Raw genomic sequence first — 17,854 nt, 5'->3', positions numbered from 1 at the left:
AGTAAAGGCAAATCTGGAAATCTGCTCTTCATATTGAATATAATCATGGTGTTGGCTACTCAAGTAACCACCTACTTTAGAAAAGTCTTGAACAGACTAACAGCAGGTTTTGATCTTGCTGAGAGGTACTGGATCCTGCTGACTTATTTTTGCAGATGGCTTGTTAGATCCTCACAGGAATAAACCTCTGAGGAGAAAGAAATAGGCTGAACAGTACTCAGGACAAACTCTGAGGAACAGGAACATCTGTTTTTATAAATAAAAAAACTAATCGGGGTGGGGGTGGGGGGAATGGGTAAGCTCTAGTGCTGGACAGTGTTTGTGGATTATATTTGGAAGTCTTATATTTCCTGAGTACCTTAAGTCCTGCCAAAGCAACATCACTTGGCAGACAAAACATGGGAGCAGGATCTGGAGCACATGGAGAGACCTGCTCAAGCCACATGTTCAAGTCAGGGACACGTTTTTGCCTAACAAACACCTCTGTGCTCAGATCTCTGAAATAGGCATCCTCTCCTCACCTCACAGGTCATGGGTGAAGACAGCTGATAGAAGCCCAGGAGGAAATTAATTGTTACTTCTCTCCTCCTAGCAGGGAGGGAAGGAAGTAGGATTCATGTCCTTACACAGAACAACGTAACAGGAGAAAGAAAGTAACTGCTTATTTTATGATGGCATCCAAGTGAATGAAAAACTATAATGCATTTTAACATTGTCATAATCTATAATTGCAAGAAATCCAGATGAATGTTAGATGGTCACCCTTCATTCTAACAATTCCCAACTTCTGACTGACTTTGACACTCCCAAGATCTTTTAGCAATGTACACATAAGGAATGCTCCCATTTGACACTAAGTTAAATGACAAATCATGAAGACATGCTGCATTCTGTCCAAACTACAAAGACAAAGCATGCTAGTACAGGAGGACAATTTAATGACAACATCTCTCATTTGCTGAGAAATAACTCTGCAGAGAGAAAGGACTGGACAACGACCAGCATTTTATTTACACAGGTCATGAGATATGTCACTTGGGTGATCTGTTCTTGTCAGGCAGTCCTTAATTAGAAAATTCCTCTAGAGAGCTCCTGCTTCCACTAGGTGCTTATTAAAATCTAAAGACAAAAGGAGTTACTAGAAAAGCCTGAGGAATGGACAGAGAACTCAGGTTACACTGGAAGGCAGGAGTCAGCTGCTGCTAACATAGGGAGAGACACTCAGGATGGGATGCTGGATTTTGAATGAAAAACTCTCGGTGCTGTTATTAGTGAGTATTTTTAGCATTAAAAAATATCTAATTGGATACATATGAATATTTTAAGCTTGTTTAAAAGACATTTTATGGTTTGCTTACAGTAATATTCCCAAGCTTAATGTAAAACTTGCTATAAAATATTCATCAGCCTTTTTATAACTTGTCTTATAAACAATTTAAAGTCCTACTGTTTTATTTTTAATTATTTTTAAGTCCATGTACTTTAGTCCTCAGATAAAGGGAATAGGGGTTTGCAATTGTAATTGGAATTATATTTCAGAGGTTTTGATGAACTAAGCATGGGGGACAGAGAAAGGAATTTCCTTCACTTCTAACTCCCTTCACTCCTGGAATTCTTTAATTTTAGCTTTTATAGCCTTCTTAGAGAACAGGATAAGACCTGTGTTTAAGATCAAGTTTAGCATCATACTGTAAACATCATCTATCTCCTCTACTGGGGATACGGGAATAGGATTGTAATCCTGCATTTGCTAAAAGATAGCCTCATTCCAGCAGGCATTCATGATTTCTATCATCTGTGATCAAGAACCGCACTGCATGCTGATTTTGAAGTATCTCTCAGATACTTTAAAAACTATAAACATAACCAGTTTTATATGCATTTAAAAATACTGTAAGTGTCACTAATCTGTAGCCTGTCTGCTTTGTAGCTGGTGTGGCTGGCACTGAATTTCTATTTGTTTATTGATACCTTCCACTGGTATGAAGATGAAGATGCTTACATTTATACACGGATTATGCTGGGAGTAAGTACAAGTTTGATTGTTAAAGGGCTCCACAAGAAGAATGTATGCATAGTCTGATTTTATTTACATCCTTCATAACAATATTTTCGATGCTCCAACAGTAATATTCTCATACAAGAGTATTATGTTAATATAGTATTCTCTTTCTTTTTCTCTTCCTATACCAAGCTTGTAATTTAATTTCTTTATACCGTTATATCTACAGTCAACCTTGGCTTGGGCAAGAGCTTCTGCAACGTGCCTTAATTTTAACTGCATGCTAATCCTGTTACCGGTCAGTAGAAACCTTATTTCATTCTTAAGAGGAGCAAGCATTGTAAGTATCATTTCTTAAATAGCCATATTATTCTCCCTTTTTTATTTTCATAGTTCAGCAGTATTATCCATGTCAAACATTTTCCAAGGAATTTTAATTTTTGATAGAGAAGTCTATACACTATTGCTTAGTTATTACCGTTTAAATTCATGAGAATTCAAGAGAAACAAATGGCTTGTTTAACACAGTGCTCTACATGGAATACTGATTTTGGCAGTGACTGCATAGCATGGAGTCATGAAGAGAAAAGTGAGGAGCTACAAAAAAGGGAATGTAATAATGCAACTTGGTCAAATGGAGAAAATACGTATCCATCGTGTGTATCCTGTGTAGCTACAAAGTAAAAACTGGAGAGGGAAAATGTACAGATAGATAAAAGTCAGGGCATAAGGATAATAATGAACATATTTAAACCCTTTTGTCTGAGTGGCCACCATTCAGATCTTACTTTCTTGTAAGCACATGTTTATTGTAATAGAGTGGTCATCTGCTCAGATGCAGTGAATTCACTCATGGTGAGTTCCTATAGTCAGGGCAATTCCAATACCACACATTTGGATAAAAAAATCACTGATCAATCTGTGATTCCAAGAACAACAGGAATTTAGAAATAGTAACATTATTGTATTGTAAGCTGGTTCTTAGTTCTACTTTTTTTTTTTTTTAAATTTATTTTCTTTTCCCCCTTCAGAGTTAGAATTACATTTCAAGCAGTCTTTAGGCTGGGAATCAACACTGTTTTATTATTGTCAGAGACCAGGAGCTGAGCATTCAAGGAAACAAATTCTGGTTGGACCTCTAAATCAGTTTGTGAATTAACATTAAATATATGCATGCCCAGTTACATGATGAGTAAGAACTCAGAGAACTGGAACTCTTCTCATAGATAATCAATATTTTGCTCTCTGAACAATATTCTGCTTCAAGGAGCATGGTACAGAACAACTTGACTGGCTCCAGCATGGCCACCACAGGGCTGCATCCAGTGACTCTCCAATGAGGTGCTGTGCTCTTGGCATTGCACCCAGCAGTGCTCCAGATATTTGGAAGATTTATTAGCTGGGAAACAACGTGGATACATGCCAGGATCTTTGGCATGGCACTGTGCCAGGTCAAGAGAGCAATCCAGACACCCACAGCACCATTCAGAGACTGAATTAGGTCCATGAGGGCTGTCTAGGTTCCAGCAGAGCGTGTTCGTTTTGGCTCACCGCAGCCTGCCCCAGTCCCAGGCCAGCTCTTTGCAGAGGCACCCAGCTGGCCATGAGCACACCACCGTAAGCACTTCCAATAACGGGAAGACAGCTCAGTAACGCATAAGGCACCTGAGGTCTAGACAGCCTCACCCTCCTGGGGTGTGCATTTCATGAAAGCAATGAAAATGTTTTCATTACAAGCTGGCTTTGCCAGCAGTTCAGCTGGGTTTGTGCAGCTGAACCTGAGCTTGAAAAGCACTGGTAGCCCAGAATGGTATCCTTATACCAGCCAATGAGTTAATCACCAGCCCAGAAAAACCACTCGTAAATCACAGTTAAATGTAGCAGAGTTTAATCAAGCCTGCTATTGAGCCCCTACATTGGCTGAATAGCTTAAGAAATCCTGGAGCTTAAGAAATCCTATTCTGAATATAGTTACCTGAACCCCAAAGTTAAGGCTAACCCAAAACTTCCACTGAATTCCTTTAACATTCCATTTTTAAAAGTGCTAAACTCCTCTCTTCTCTCCAAAATGTGAGTTGTAAAGAGTAATAGGAATGAAATAAACAAGTTCTGCTTTTTCACCAAGTGCTGTGGAGGAGCTTTGAGGAGACAGCTTGACAAAAACATCGCATTTCACAAGATGGTTGCCTATGGAATAGCTATAAATGCAAGTAAGCTTTTTCTTCTTTTCTTCTTTGCCTTCGAACTGTTTTGAATTTCACAGTGATTCTGCCTAATGCTGTAATCCCTATCAGCTCTGAGACATGCTATTTTAGTGCAATCATTTGGTGACTGAAGCTTTAAACAGGTGTAGGATTCCCCTCTGATTAACTATTTGCAACCCTTTTTGTTTGAGAAAAGTTTGACTGTTAAGTCAATAAACTTCCAACCTGGATAGTAACTACTAGTTGCCATTTAGTTATTGTGACCAGCTTGTGTGCTTTTAACATTTAATGTAAATAACTTCCATTAAATTCCTTAGAGTAGATGTTGGGGAGATGACATGGCATTACAGTCTGATTTCCTAAGGAAATGGTGCTTATGAGTAAAACCACTCATCTATGCACCACTACCTCTTCTTCAATAATTTTTCAACCAGGTAATAAATTTAATCTGAATTTGTGACAGGCAGCTGCCTCAAAAACATTAGGTTTGTAAATTAATTTTTTTTTTTTTTTAATAGGTGTTGGGTACAGGGTACTAGTGGCACCCTTGAGGGAAAAACTGGATCTTGAAATCAAAAGTTATCTGTTCTGCTGGTGCTAGTGACTTACTGAGCTGTAGGTTGAGCCTGGCTGGGAAGAAGACATGGCACCTTCCTGTTCTCCAAGTGATTAAAGGACCTAGAGAAGACTGAAGCTTGTAGGAATTAATAGAACATGAAGGCAACAGGAGATAGTATGGGGAAGAGTGATGTGCAGAGAAGGAAGAACAAAAGGCAACATGAGGAAGGACATAAGCACATAGAGATGGAGAGGTATCTGGGGCACATATATTTCTTAGAAAATGTGAAGGAGACACAGGGTTATTTGCAAGCATAAGACATTGCAGGGTAACAGTTCTACCCCCAGGCTGTCAGAGTGGATCCTGGACCCAACATTTTTTTCAGTCTACACGGGGGAGCTGCTTTTGTGTGTATACACTTTTAATGTTCCCATGCAATAAGACAAGAATACGAAGTCAGGATTGCCATCAGGAATCAATAGCTGAAATTTTTCCTTTGTATGGAGTGCTAAAGAATTCAGAGGGGAAGGCTAGGGATGCAAATGTGCCTTTTATAGGGCATTATGATGATTTACTTATGTGTCATGTCCATTCATTTATCAGAGTTCAGTTTCAGCATAAAGCAGATTCCTACAAAATGCAACATTGCTTCTTTAATTAACAAATCAACCCAGGAATGTAAATTAACTAACTTCTACTTGATGGATAATTTGTCATGCTCCAGAGAGAAAGTAAAACTGCATGGTCAAACCTTTAATGTTTTTGGTTTTTACATTCATATAAAAATGTTTGCTAATGCATTAAGGTGGACATTCCGGGAAGTGCAAGAAAAGTGATTACTCTATGGCTTCAGTAATTCCAAGGGAAAAGACACAGGAGCTGATGTGAAATGACAGAAAGCACCATTATTTAATTCTGCCACTCTTTAGGGAGAAAATGAGGGTTCATTGTTGGGTTATTATTTGGGTTGGGTGTTTTTTCCAGAATATAAAATGGACAAATAGTTGATGAGATATTTGAGGAAGAAAACCAAATACAGGGAGGTCTAATGAGCAAAACTTATGAACTCATGCTTCCCTAACAGACAAGCAAGGAACAACTATCATGTTTGGGAAAACACTGCATTACTGTATTGTCAGACCTGGGGAAACAATAGACAGCAACACAGTTGCTTGAAATTAAGTTTCAAATTAATTAAAAAGAAATAAAAATATCTACAGTACATATTGTGACAGATGAGCAACATTTCAGAATAAAGAGGTACCCGCAAGTATACTGAGTCCTTTTTAATAAAATTTAAGAGTTGAAATGGTGTGTAAATGTGCCATTTTCCTCTCAACTGACACGTTATTTATCCAAGTACTACCTGTATTGCCTTTGTTACACAAAACCATAGTCAACTCCTATTAGTCTATTGCAATTTAGTAATTCTTAGTTAAATGAATGTTCTTCCCTGCATGATCGATAGCCTAAATGTGGTGGCAAGAATTTAAACCAATTTGAAGATCAGATCAGTAAGCTTAGCCTTACAATATAAAATTGCAGTTGTCTTTATTATTAAAGTAACATGTATTCATCTCAGCATGCCAGGTGGTGTTATTCCAGTATATTTATTTAAGAGCATGCTAAAAATAGTCAGTACAACATTCGTATTGTCTGGCTTCTAACAGGCAGCCAGCTCAGCTGAGGTGCGCATGGCCTTGGAAGAAGTACATCTGTACCTTTAATTTTTCATCAGCTCTAATACAAATTCAAGAGCAGGTTTTAATTGGTCAGGTCATAAAGGGATATAATTAGAGACTAGTGGAAGAGGGAAGTTGGAGGAAAGAGAGAGAGTAAACAATGCTATCTATAATCAAGGGCATCATTGAAAATTCAGTAAAGGGAATTCTGCTTAGTTTGGCTTCCTGCATTCTGCATGCCTGTCTGTGATAAGAGCTGTCTGGGAGTTATTCACCCACTAATAAATCTTCCTTATAGACCCGTAACTCTGCTAGAATAAACTCATAGTTTCATGCACTCTCAGTTTGATCAGTGCAAATCATTCTATGCTTTCTAATGCAAAAGAGTCTTTTCAGTTGAGATACAGTTGTCTGGAGCCTAAAGATACATACAAGAGATAGTAAATAACATTTTGTACAACTCCTCCCTCTTAATGTGTTGTTTTTACTCTCTTAAGAAAGTACATTCATACATTTTCTGATGTGGGAAGTATTGGGGGAGTTATTTTACTTTGACATAAGGTGTGTATTTTGAAGAACAAACTGCTTCTTGTGTTGTTTTGATGTTTGCAGAAAGATTATATAGATATATTCCTCCAAAATCTTTTGAACTATGATATGAATAAAGCTTAAGCAATTAAGGAAAATTAGGGGAAGGACAGCAAGGTTCTTTGTAGTTAGGCTGTTCAAAATGGTGGTTGCTGCTCCTTAAAAATTCCAGCACTGCAGTTTTCTCTAGAAACATGAAAAATGCAGACTGAAATACAGCAATTTTCGGGTATGTTTGGCTTCTGACAAGCACTGAAAAATCTATAGCTAAAAATACCAGAAAACCTTTCCATTTTCAACCACGTTTTGGTTGTGGTGGCTGTGTAAAAGGCTTTGGTGATCTGAGTCAAAATTTTGCATAAGTAAGTGATGAAGTTTTCAGGGAAGCAGATGCTTATCTTCAAAAGAGGTTGAGCTGATATCTCAGTGTTGTACTTCCAGAAATTACAGAAAATCCAATTTCCATTAAACTGCTTTTTTTTTTAGTGAAACTGCTTAAATCCAGACTTAGTGCAAGTACTAGGAAGGAAACTACATTAAATTAAAGATTATAAGCTTCCAGCTAGGATTAAAAATGGTCCAAGTCATGTTTTCTTTGATGTTTATGACCATTCTAAAAAAAAGAAAAAAATAATCCAATGCAAGTATGTGTGTGGTCAATATAGTTATAATTTTTACAGAACCTGTACCTTTTTAGTCCACAAAGACAGCATGAAGCTGAATGAAGGTTTCTGTGTAACTAGAAAAGGCACAAGGCAGTGTGAGGCTAAAGAATCCAGGCTTGGCTGGGGGCAGAATTCCCCATGCCTGGGTTAGATGCTTGCAAAGATACTCTCTTCACTGTGGGCAGAAAAGCTAGGTTTTGACCCTTTGATTTTATCATGATGGGTTGGTTAACCAAAACATTTAACTGCTGGCAGCTAGCTCTAATCTGATTATTACCCTGTACAGGCAGAAAAAGAGAGAGTGAAATCTTGTTCTCAGATAAACACATGCAATTTCTGTTTAGTTCAATGAGAGTTGTGCATGCTTCACTGAAAGCACAATTGGCTGAATAAGACTAGCTAAATTGACCAGACTTTCAAGATAATTTAATTACATCTCTTTGTATTTAAGAATATGTACAGTAAACACCCTGCTCTAATAACAACCCTTTTGCTCCCTCCCTCCTTCCAATAAAACCTTTTATTTGATCTCAGAGGTGGATTAGATATAAGATCTTGAGGTCAAATACAAATTAATGTATGTTAAGTGCTTCAGAGGTTCCAGATGTTGCTAAAAACAACAGTGAAAATCCTTCAGTCTTCATGTACAGTTATAAAAAAACCCCTTTGTTTAGAAGATTGCATGATTTATTCTGTACTTTATATTTTGTTATGCAGAATGAGGAAAAAATTGAACTGAAAATCCTAAGATGTAAGACAACTTCGGCCTCATGGTTAACTTACCTAAATGGTGCAGGGAAAAAACCTCACAACTGTTCTAAGCTCAGATTTCAGAAATTTGCATATTAATTTTGGAATTGCTTAGTAAATTCTATACACTGCAGATGCAAAGACCTTCAGAAAATGCACTTTAGGGATGTAAAATATTTCAGCTAATGGCAATGTATCCAGTGCCAGACTTTTTAGTCTGCCACAACTATTGTACATTAAATGAACCACACTGAAAATGGAATTAGATCTTTGCATTACTCTTACCATCCAGCTATAATTCACTTCTAGATTGCATTGTTTTTTTCCTAGCAGCACACAAAAGCCATCAGAGGTATTAATCTAATAACACTCTAGGCAACATTTAAGATGATGGGACACTCAGGTAAACCAACATATTCAGTACATCATTAGTTTGAATGTTCGTATTTTCAGTGTATCATTATACTCTGTACATTAACAGCTACCACAGAAAAGCTTGTAGAAAAAAAAAACAAACCAAAACTCTCCTGTTCATTCTGGAAGTCTTCTATGCTTTCAATATCCTCTACCCATTAGCTGAACCCTGGAGGGAATGTCACCCAGAAGGGAAGATGTGGTAAATCTCAGAGAAGTAGGTATGATGATATTTCCATTGGCGTAACACAGTAAAGCAGAACAATATACAGATAGACAAAATGGTGTCCTTTAAAAGCCTGCAGAAAAATCTGACTAGGTAAAGTTGCAGAAAGTGGATCTTTTAGGGAAAGCTTGCAACATGACTACGCTTCATTAAATCTTTGGCTCAAGACCTTGGGAAGATATGTCTATTCAACCCAATTTTTTTCCGTTCAAGACTAGAAATACTCTGTTAGCAAATGTGGACCTCTGTCTGTCTGAAAGAAACTACCACCTCATTTCACTCTCAACGCCTGGCATACACCAGATAGCACCAGGTTTCCTATTGCTGCTGACATTACTAGAAGTCGTACAAATCATGTATAACCCTCCACTTTGAGGAAAGTGCGAGATTTCATAACCTCCTAAACAAAGGAAATGCCATCATTTCATGCAAAGACTTCGCAGTCTACAGCATTACTTTTTAAAAAATCTATGTGTTTTGGAGGTGAAAGAGAGAAAGAGTGTTATGCTATGAACAAAGATTCAAACCTCCATCGCTACTCAGTTACTATTCTAAATGAGCAAGGATAGAGGAAAATCTTCAGTTTATATGCTGCAGGGAACCCTTGGTAAAACACCACTAAGGATTATAACTGTGCGAAACTCAGATGGTCCCAAGGCTATGGTGACTATTACATCATACCAGAGTTATAAAGAGCATCCTGCAGATGCAGAGGACAAGAGGCCCAAGCACCATGTAATCACTAGCAAATGCCAAGATATAATGCTCAGTAGATGTCCGCTCAGAGATTCACCATCAGGGCTTTCCATCCTTTTAAAGATTTCTCTCCCCTTTCCCATAGTCCAGTACCACACTATACACAGCATGTAACTCCACAACCTACCGCAGACTGCGATCTGTTACCCCACACTCCTGTCCTCCAAGTTCACTTTGAGATGTCAGAGAAATCAGGTCCTTGTCAAGCAATGACTTGGTTCCCTTCCAGCTGGATCTGATAACATCCTTACCAGGCCAAAACATCTGTTCTGAAAGGAGTCTCTTGTAGGAACAGTTCCCCCCCTTCTCACTCAGCACTTAAAAGTGCTGTAACACTTAAATACATAAACAGTGTTTATATACTGCTTATACATCAGTTGTATGCTGGGGAACAGATTGCCACAGCCCCCACACAGCTGTCACCTAAACCCTGCAGCTCAGAACCTCTCAGGCTTTTAGGTTTTGACAGTCTGAATCCACACATTTCACTTTCTGCTTGTGGTCTAGTGTAACCTTCCTTGCAGCATTCCAGTATTGCAGAGGTGCTGGGAGCACCCTCTCACATACAGGCTTCTGGGAGCATTTCCTGCCTGATGCTGGCTGGGTTGTTTTACATGCAACACCTAATCCATAACAACGTAAGCAGGACATGCCGGGTCACTGAGTCCAATACCTTCTAATGCTCACAGTCACGTCATATATGCTGTTTCATAAAATGACCAACCTTCAGCTGAAAGCTGCTTAGATTGCTTGATCCCATTATCCCGTTTATTGAAAGGTTATTTTAGAGTCTCATTCCTTTGATGGCTTGAATCTGTCTTCTAATTTCCAGGCTCATTTTATCTCTGTGCAGTTCATACCCATTTGGATTCAGTCTCCATTCTGCTGAAGCTATTCCAGCTTGTATAAATAATTTATTATTCATTGGGCCAAAGATTTAGAAAAAATGGGAACTTGGTTTTGCAGTTTGGGTGCTCAGAGCATTCCCTTGGGGTGCTTGTGTCAATAAATGTTTGATTATTTTTATTAAGTGTTTCATCAGGAGACAGCTCACAAGCAAATAAAGAGTCAGCTCAGTGACCAGGACATGTGATTCAGTTTAAAGCCCTGCTTCAAATTTAATGTAACAAGGATTTTCAAATAGGTCTTTCATCTCCAAGTGAGTACCTCAGCATGGGGCATTGAGGAGAAGCAGGTGTTAGGGAGTGGCAGGGGGGAAGTCACTAAGGTAACATAACATTTTGAATGAAGTGCAACCTGACAGTCAACCAGCCCCAGCACATCTACTGCTCTAGAAGGATCACCTCAGAAGAATAGAGTGAAAATGACATCGCTTCAGCCTGGACACATGGGCTAACCTACTGCTGGGGAAGAGAGCAGTCTTCTACCTTTTTGCACTGGCTGCTTTAAGAATGTCCATGGCCAGCAGCCTACCTCAACTCATATTGCCATGCCTACAGCTCTCCCCAGGTGCTGCAGAGGAGCTGGACTCAAGCATCAGAGTGAGGGAGATCACTAAGTGGATACGCATCTGAAACACTTAACAATACCAAAGTACTGATGCATTTAATCCTGTGGTTTCATCTGTGATTACACAGTAAGATATTACTTTTGTGCAAACAGCTACAATTAAAAAAAATGAAAAGAAAAAAAAGAGGAAGGAAAAGAGAAGAAGAAAGAAGGAATAAGAAAGAGACAAGAGAGAAAAGAGAAGAAGAAGCAAAAGAAAAAGAAAAAGGAAAAATGAAAAAAAGTAGAAATAGAAAAAGAAAAAATGAGAAATAAAAAATAGAAAAAAGGAGAAATAAAAAGAGAGAAACAAAAAAAAGAAAAAAGAATCTTATTTTGAGAGAATATTGCTCAGGGAAAAGGTCATATTTGGTTTACTACAAATACTGCCTTTTAGAAAGGTTTTTTAAGTGGTCAGGGGCAGGAACAGATAAACACTGAAGGAGAGATGGTAACGGGAAGCTAATTATAAAAACTAGAGATAGCATATCCTAATAGCTCTACTGTAAACATATAATTGTTTCTATTGTCATTTTTTCCATTCTTCGGCATTTAATATTTTGCACTAATTACAACTTTACTGTAATGGATTTGAGAATCTCTCATCCTGAAAACTGAAACTCTGCATGATTGCAACTTTACCTGTTAGCCAATTACAAAACGAAATTCTTCCTCTTTTCTTCTTCTGAAATTATCACCTTTCCACTGAGGAAAAGAATTACAGGGGTTCTCACTTCACTCTAAGGTATTTTTCTAAACTGACCATTTCATATACCTTTTGGGAGCAGGCCAAAGTGACACATGAGAGTCAGAGCAAGTCAGATCTAACATTGTGATTCAGACTTCTCCCTTAAAACCACAGTTCTGGTGGCTTCCCCAGGCTCCACCTGTGTAAAGTAATGCTATAGCTATTTGTTAATAGGGGACAGATATTGGACACATCTCTTAAATATCCCTGGTGCAAGTTGCAAACTGGTCTATGCCTAAAAGAGACAAATTAGTGACCTGCACAGCAATATTAGACTGTGGCACATCCTAATATATTAATAAAAAAAAAAATCCCAGGGATTTTAATCAGTTTACCTCATTTTGAACGATTTAAATACCTTTATCTCATCTCTCAAGAAGTTCTCCTTTGGTGACACCAAAGACTGTGAGGGCAGTAGATTGTAATCATGGGAGGTGACCCCAGAGCTGTTTGTCTCCTCTACAGTGTGAAGCAGCTGCTTCATATTAGGCATGTATTTCATAAAATTTTCCTTCTCTTGTCACCTTAACCACACAAAGTCCTCAGTGAATGCCCAAGATTTTCAGATAGTTTGTAATGTGCTTAATGAAGTTCCTTCTAGCACTGTGGACACGTACCAGTGTCTGTAGTTTCACACAAGTGTGTCTGTAGTTTCACACCACTCTTTCTGTCATGCAGCCATCCATATTGTTGCCCACTTGATCAACATTGAGCGGTATCATACCAGCCAGTCTAAGGAAGCTGGAGAGTTACGGAATAAACTTTCTGGCCTTGGCAAGAGTCCAAATGAAAGCTATTTGAACCCAATCAGGACCTATGAAACAGTAAGCTGTCACTTTTTGGTTTTCCTCATCTAAAAAGTTTTCCTCTGTGGATTCTATTGTCGGTAAAACTGTATTTCAAAGCCTTTTAACCAGAGCGAGAAGGTGCTGCCAAAGGTTAACCTCAATTTCAGCTGAAAACACTTACTGAGAGCTGCAATTTTCAGGTTACTAAGCTCAAAGAAATGTCTACAGTATTTTAATTAGTTTGTCAGGAGACAGCTGGTGGGGGAAGGATAAGGAGTGGTGTGAATAGCAGACAAAGAAATAAACCTTCAAAGAATTAAAAAAAAACCCCAAAAACAAAAACCTAAACTATTGATACATAGAACAAACACAATTTCTTTCTAGAAAGAAAACAAAAACAAAAACAAACCCCAAACAAGACAGAAATAGCACTTAATATTTCTTTCACAGCTGCTATTTGTCTCTCCCCATGGTTATGCAGTATTTTCCCAACCTGGGGGTTCATTCTGCCTTGTTACATGTTGAATGTGGTGGCCCAGGGACGAGGACATGCAAAAATACCTGGGGGCTTGCTGTGTATAGGAAGTAGTGCATGGGGAAACTGTGTACTCTTCAGAGTTAGGCAGGACTGTGGGCACCTCAGCCGTGCAAATAAATGGTTCTACTTACTTTAAGGAAAAAAGTGACTGTGCCCCCTGTCCACCTCCTTGGCTGTCTCACAACAGCATTATAAGCTCATCCTTATAATACTCATAACATGAAGAAAACCAGCCCCTTTCTGCAAGGTGTGCATGTTAAACATGCAAAAGCTAATCAGTTTTTTTCCTTTTTCCATTACTCTATACACTACACTTACATGCTTGCTTGTGTATAATGTCATGTATTATACATATTCCAGGGTTGAAATGGCCCTGGTGAGACATCCACACATATTGTTTCTGCTCTTTAGAAAATTTCCACATAGTCAGCATGCAATAAAGATTGCTTGAACACCATGGAGTAAGGCTCAGTAGTGTGCTCAACTGAAACAAGAAACAAAGTGAGACAATGGTTGGACAACCATGAGTAGGATTTAATGGTACTTTTCAGACACAAGGCATGTTGTTCCGTTTTTTCTCAGTTCCTTTCTAGTTTAGACAGTGTGATTTTTACATCTTTCGAAATAAAAAAGTAAACAATTCTCAAGTTTGAAAAAATCAAGCAAATAAATGGTCTCAGAGGTATGAACACAAAAGTCTTCATATTAGTGTTGACAAAGTAGTCAGGTTTAACAGAACAGGACAGTGAGCCAAGGATGCAGCTGCACAGTCATTCAGAACAGAGTGCCCACTCCCACTACACATGAGATATTCCCCAGGAACAGAACAAAAATCACAGCTTTGAACATGAATCTACTATTTCTCAGTATGAATTTTTTTCTTCACTAAGCCTTCACTAAGGTGATACAATTGTGAGGTATGCCTCTAATTAGCATTAAGATCCTAAATACCCTTGAGGAAGAAGGCTAGCATTTTTTGAGATCCTTTCCTAGATTTCTTAGAGTGATATGCCCCACAATTGCCTTCTAATTTACAGTCTAGATTTTACTCTAACTTCTAATATTTGTATTTCTTTTATCACCCACTTGTGCCTCAGTAGCTACATTCAGAATTAATAAATTATGAAGGAAAGCAAATAAAAGATTGTTTCTAACTTTAGAGAAGAAAGTTCTGAGAGTAACAATTCAGGCTTTCTTTTCAGCTTCATCCCACCCCTGTAGTAGCAATGTGCTAAGTGCCTTTGACATTTTTCCTTGTTTCATCTCAGCATTCAAACTAGCCACTGTAGTGGAAATGTTCAAAATATTACCTAGATCAATGCTGCTAATATGTAATAGGATCTGAACACACTCTTCACAGGCATCAATTTGAAAATGTACTGTGTGCTGTCAAGTGTGAACATTTGAAAGAATGATTTTACTGTAAAAACTGACTGTAAAAATGGCATTGTGGTATTTTATCACCTCTAGGATTTCCATATCAAATGAGTGCACTTTACAAGTACAATATAGGGGCTTTTTTACTCCTAGTGTATTAAGCTGTAGAACCAACTCAGGATCCAGAAGGCATGCTGAGTTCCTTCATTCTTGCGCATCAGCACCAAGAAAACTGATATATATGCTTTGCAGGCCAAATGGGGACTTCGTTTACATTCTGCTGGCATATTTAGCTTGAGTCTCGTCTTGTATGTGGGATTTTTACTGCTGTTCTTCATGATTTGCACATTATAACTGAGATCAGCATCTGACTGTTGTATTCAAAATACATCTTCATTCTCACTTCAGTTTATTTTGGTGGGTTTAGACAGATGTAACAAACCTGTGCTGGTGCCTGTGATTCATGAACAAGAAGGAACATGTTCTAGCCCAGCATATTGATGTTTCATCACTGACAAGCGTAGAAATGTAAATTTAAATATGTCTTTTAAAAAATAAACTCAAGTATTATCCAACGTATCTCCAGATAAATGTAAGAAACAAGTAAACAAGGTATACTGTTAGGTAAATGAGAGCATGCCATTTTTATACACCATTTCAGGGCTGCTAAAAACCCATAAACTTTGAAATAAATTAACGACAAAAGAGCTCCACACCTTTATGGTTGCAGGTGTCTTAGCACCTCACTTTATCACCTTAACATGAATAAGCTGGTTTCTAGTACTGTTTTACTTATTTTATCTCTAGGATTAATCTAATTTCTCTAATAATTTCCCTTTTTTTCTGAGACAATTTTACATAAGTAAAATAAAAGTACTATGCCACTGGAACAGGTTGTCAAAGTAAGTGGTAAATGCCCCATCCCTGGCAGTGTTCAAGGCCAGGTTGGACAGAGCCTTGGGCGACATGGTCTAGTGGTGAGGCATCCCTGCCCATGGCAGGGGGTTGGGAACCAGATGATCCTAAGGTCTTTTCCAACCCAAGCTATTCTGCGATTCTATGATTCTACTAATGAGACTGTTTGATCTCCTTTCAATTCCTGAAACAAGTAAGTGACAGCAAACATTTACACATCTGTCTGTGGTAAAGTGGAGGTTTGTCTTGCCTTCATGTCTTGTTCTGGTTTTCTTCATTTGCTGAAAATATAGCTTAGATTTTGGCTTTGTATGTAATAGCAGCAACAGTACCAATAGTAAGAGTAACAGAAGTAGTAACAAAAATAATAACAATAACTACTAATGCTAATATTGTATTCTTATTCTAGAACACAACAGGAGAGGTATTAACCACCATAGCTGGAATAACTGGAGTTGTGATAACTGTGGCTTTAATTCTGATGATGACTTCATCCACTGAGCTCATCAGAAGGTCATGCTATGAGGTGTTCTGGTATACCCATCACCTTTTTGTGGTTTTCTTCATTGGTTTACTCATCCATGGTATGGGGTAAGTGTCTGAATAAACTACATGGTGTATATGTACACAGTAAAAGATGAAACACAATTCAAATCTCTAATCCTGTGCTTTTCTACTAACAAACTGCTGGGATCTTTGCTCGGAGACAGATTGCAGATTGATATCGCCCACCACTAAAAGTACATACAGACCACTGTTCTCTGACACAGAGGAACTTCCTAGTACTGTGTGCATGTGCCTGTTCTCTCGAGGTACATGATGTCTCCATGGAGCAGGGAACAGGCAGTACAATGTTTTGTGGTGTGTTACTTTTCTCACCTCTTTCCTTGCAATTTGAGAGCTGCCACATTCAGTTTGGCATTGAATGTTCCTGAAATTGACCCAATTAATTAGTCCCAAGTTTCAGAGGCACAGCTGCAAACAAATGCTGTAAACTGTATCCTGGCCTGATTAAAATGGCTCCCCTCCCATCGCTCCAGCAAATCTTTTAGAATCCAATTTCGATCAGCTATAATGAACCCTGTAAGCCTTCAGCTTTGCAAGTACCCTCTGCCTAGCCAGCTGATGGACGCTGCTCAGCAAGAGACTTCCCTGAAAAAAGGACACTTCTTTAACAGCTCAATAGCATTCAATGAGCACACTGCTTACTCCAGGTTGAGAGTGCACTGCAATAGAGCAGGTCCCTGCTGCCCCCGCACATCCCTCCCACTACCCCATTTATGAAAAGAAGTCAAAACACAAGGTTTCATCCACTTCGCATCTCTTTCTCCTTCCCATGTGACTGAACAAAACTCACTCAAGCCTACCTCCTTTTCTTTCTGTTTGAACTTGTGGCATCTGGTAACACTGCCATGTAAAAGAAGGCAGCTCTTCTTAACTCTTTGTCTCTTGTTAGACTTGTGGGCAAGAGTGGCTAATGTTGTAGAGCCAAAGTATGTATGGAAGGGAAAATTCAGAGAAACAACATGAAACAAACAGGGTTTCCCCATAAAAATCTTCCTTCTCTACCTATAATCAACACCAGCTGAAAACCATTTAAACTGAGCAGTCAGGATTGATATGTTTGGGAGAATTCACATCATTAACATTCTCAGAAGTAAAAAAGCTAGTATTTAATATGTTTAGAGAGTACACATCTAATTACAGTCCTCCACCTTTATTTGCAGCTTTTAAAAATGCATTTTGAAAGCAGCAAAGGAAAGAGAAGGTCTGTCACTATTAAATTTTATTATTTTTCTAAGCAATACCAGATGCTCATATAGAGAGGAAGTCAAAGTGTCTGTTCTAAAAAACTTGGAAATCATTCTAATTTTGCCACAAACAGCAAAATGTACATTTTCTATGCAAGCATTCTACACACTTCAGCTGCATTGATATATACCAATACTATAACACACTTCTTGCATTTGGTCAAAAAGTTGTGGCAAAGCTAAAGGAAAGGCAATTGGAACAACAGAGAAGAGCAGGGTTGAAATGTCTAGTTCTTGAACTGGAAGTTATCTCCAAATCTGCATTTGACTAGTAGTTCAAAATCCACAGATGCACAGAAACCTTGCAAAGAAGCGTATCACT

At 38.4% G+C, this 17,854-nt stretch overlaps 1 protein-coding gene across 1 annotated transcript in view; it reads left to right on the top strand.

Annotated features, from left to right (window-relative positions):
* The first annotated feature begins 1,226 nt into the window (after positions 1-1,226).
* The window catches only part of NOX3 (NADPH oxidase 3), a 37,992-nt gene continuing 21,364 nt past the window's right edge, over positions 1,227-17,854 (top strand). The window contains 6 exon segments of the mRNA XM_010023125.1: positions 1,227-1,271; positions 1,931-2,026; positions 2,232-2,342; positions 4,128-4,212; positions 12,782-12,927; positions 16,131-16,312. Of these exon segments, the coding sequence (XP_010021427.1) occupies positions 1,227-1,271; positions 1,931-2,026; positions 2,232-2,342; positions 4,128-4,212; positions 12,782-12,927; positions 16,131-16,312 (665 nt within the window).

Source organism: Nestor notabilis, unplaced genomic scaffold (assembly GCF_000696875.1).
Source record: "Nestor notabilis isolate BGI_N333 unplaced genomic scaffold, ASM69687v1 scaffold7151, whole genome shotgun sequence".
NCBI classification, from domain to species: domain Eukaryota; kingdom Metazoa; phylum Chordata; class Aves; order Psittaciformes; family Psittacidae; genus Nestor; species Nestor notabilis.
The sequence above is the reverse complement of the archived record's forward strand: the minus strand, read 5'-3'. Positions and strand labels throughout refer to the sequence as shown.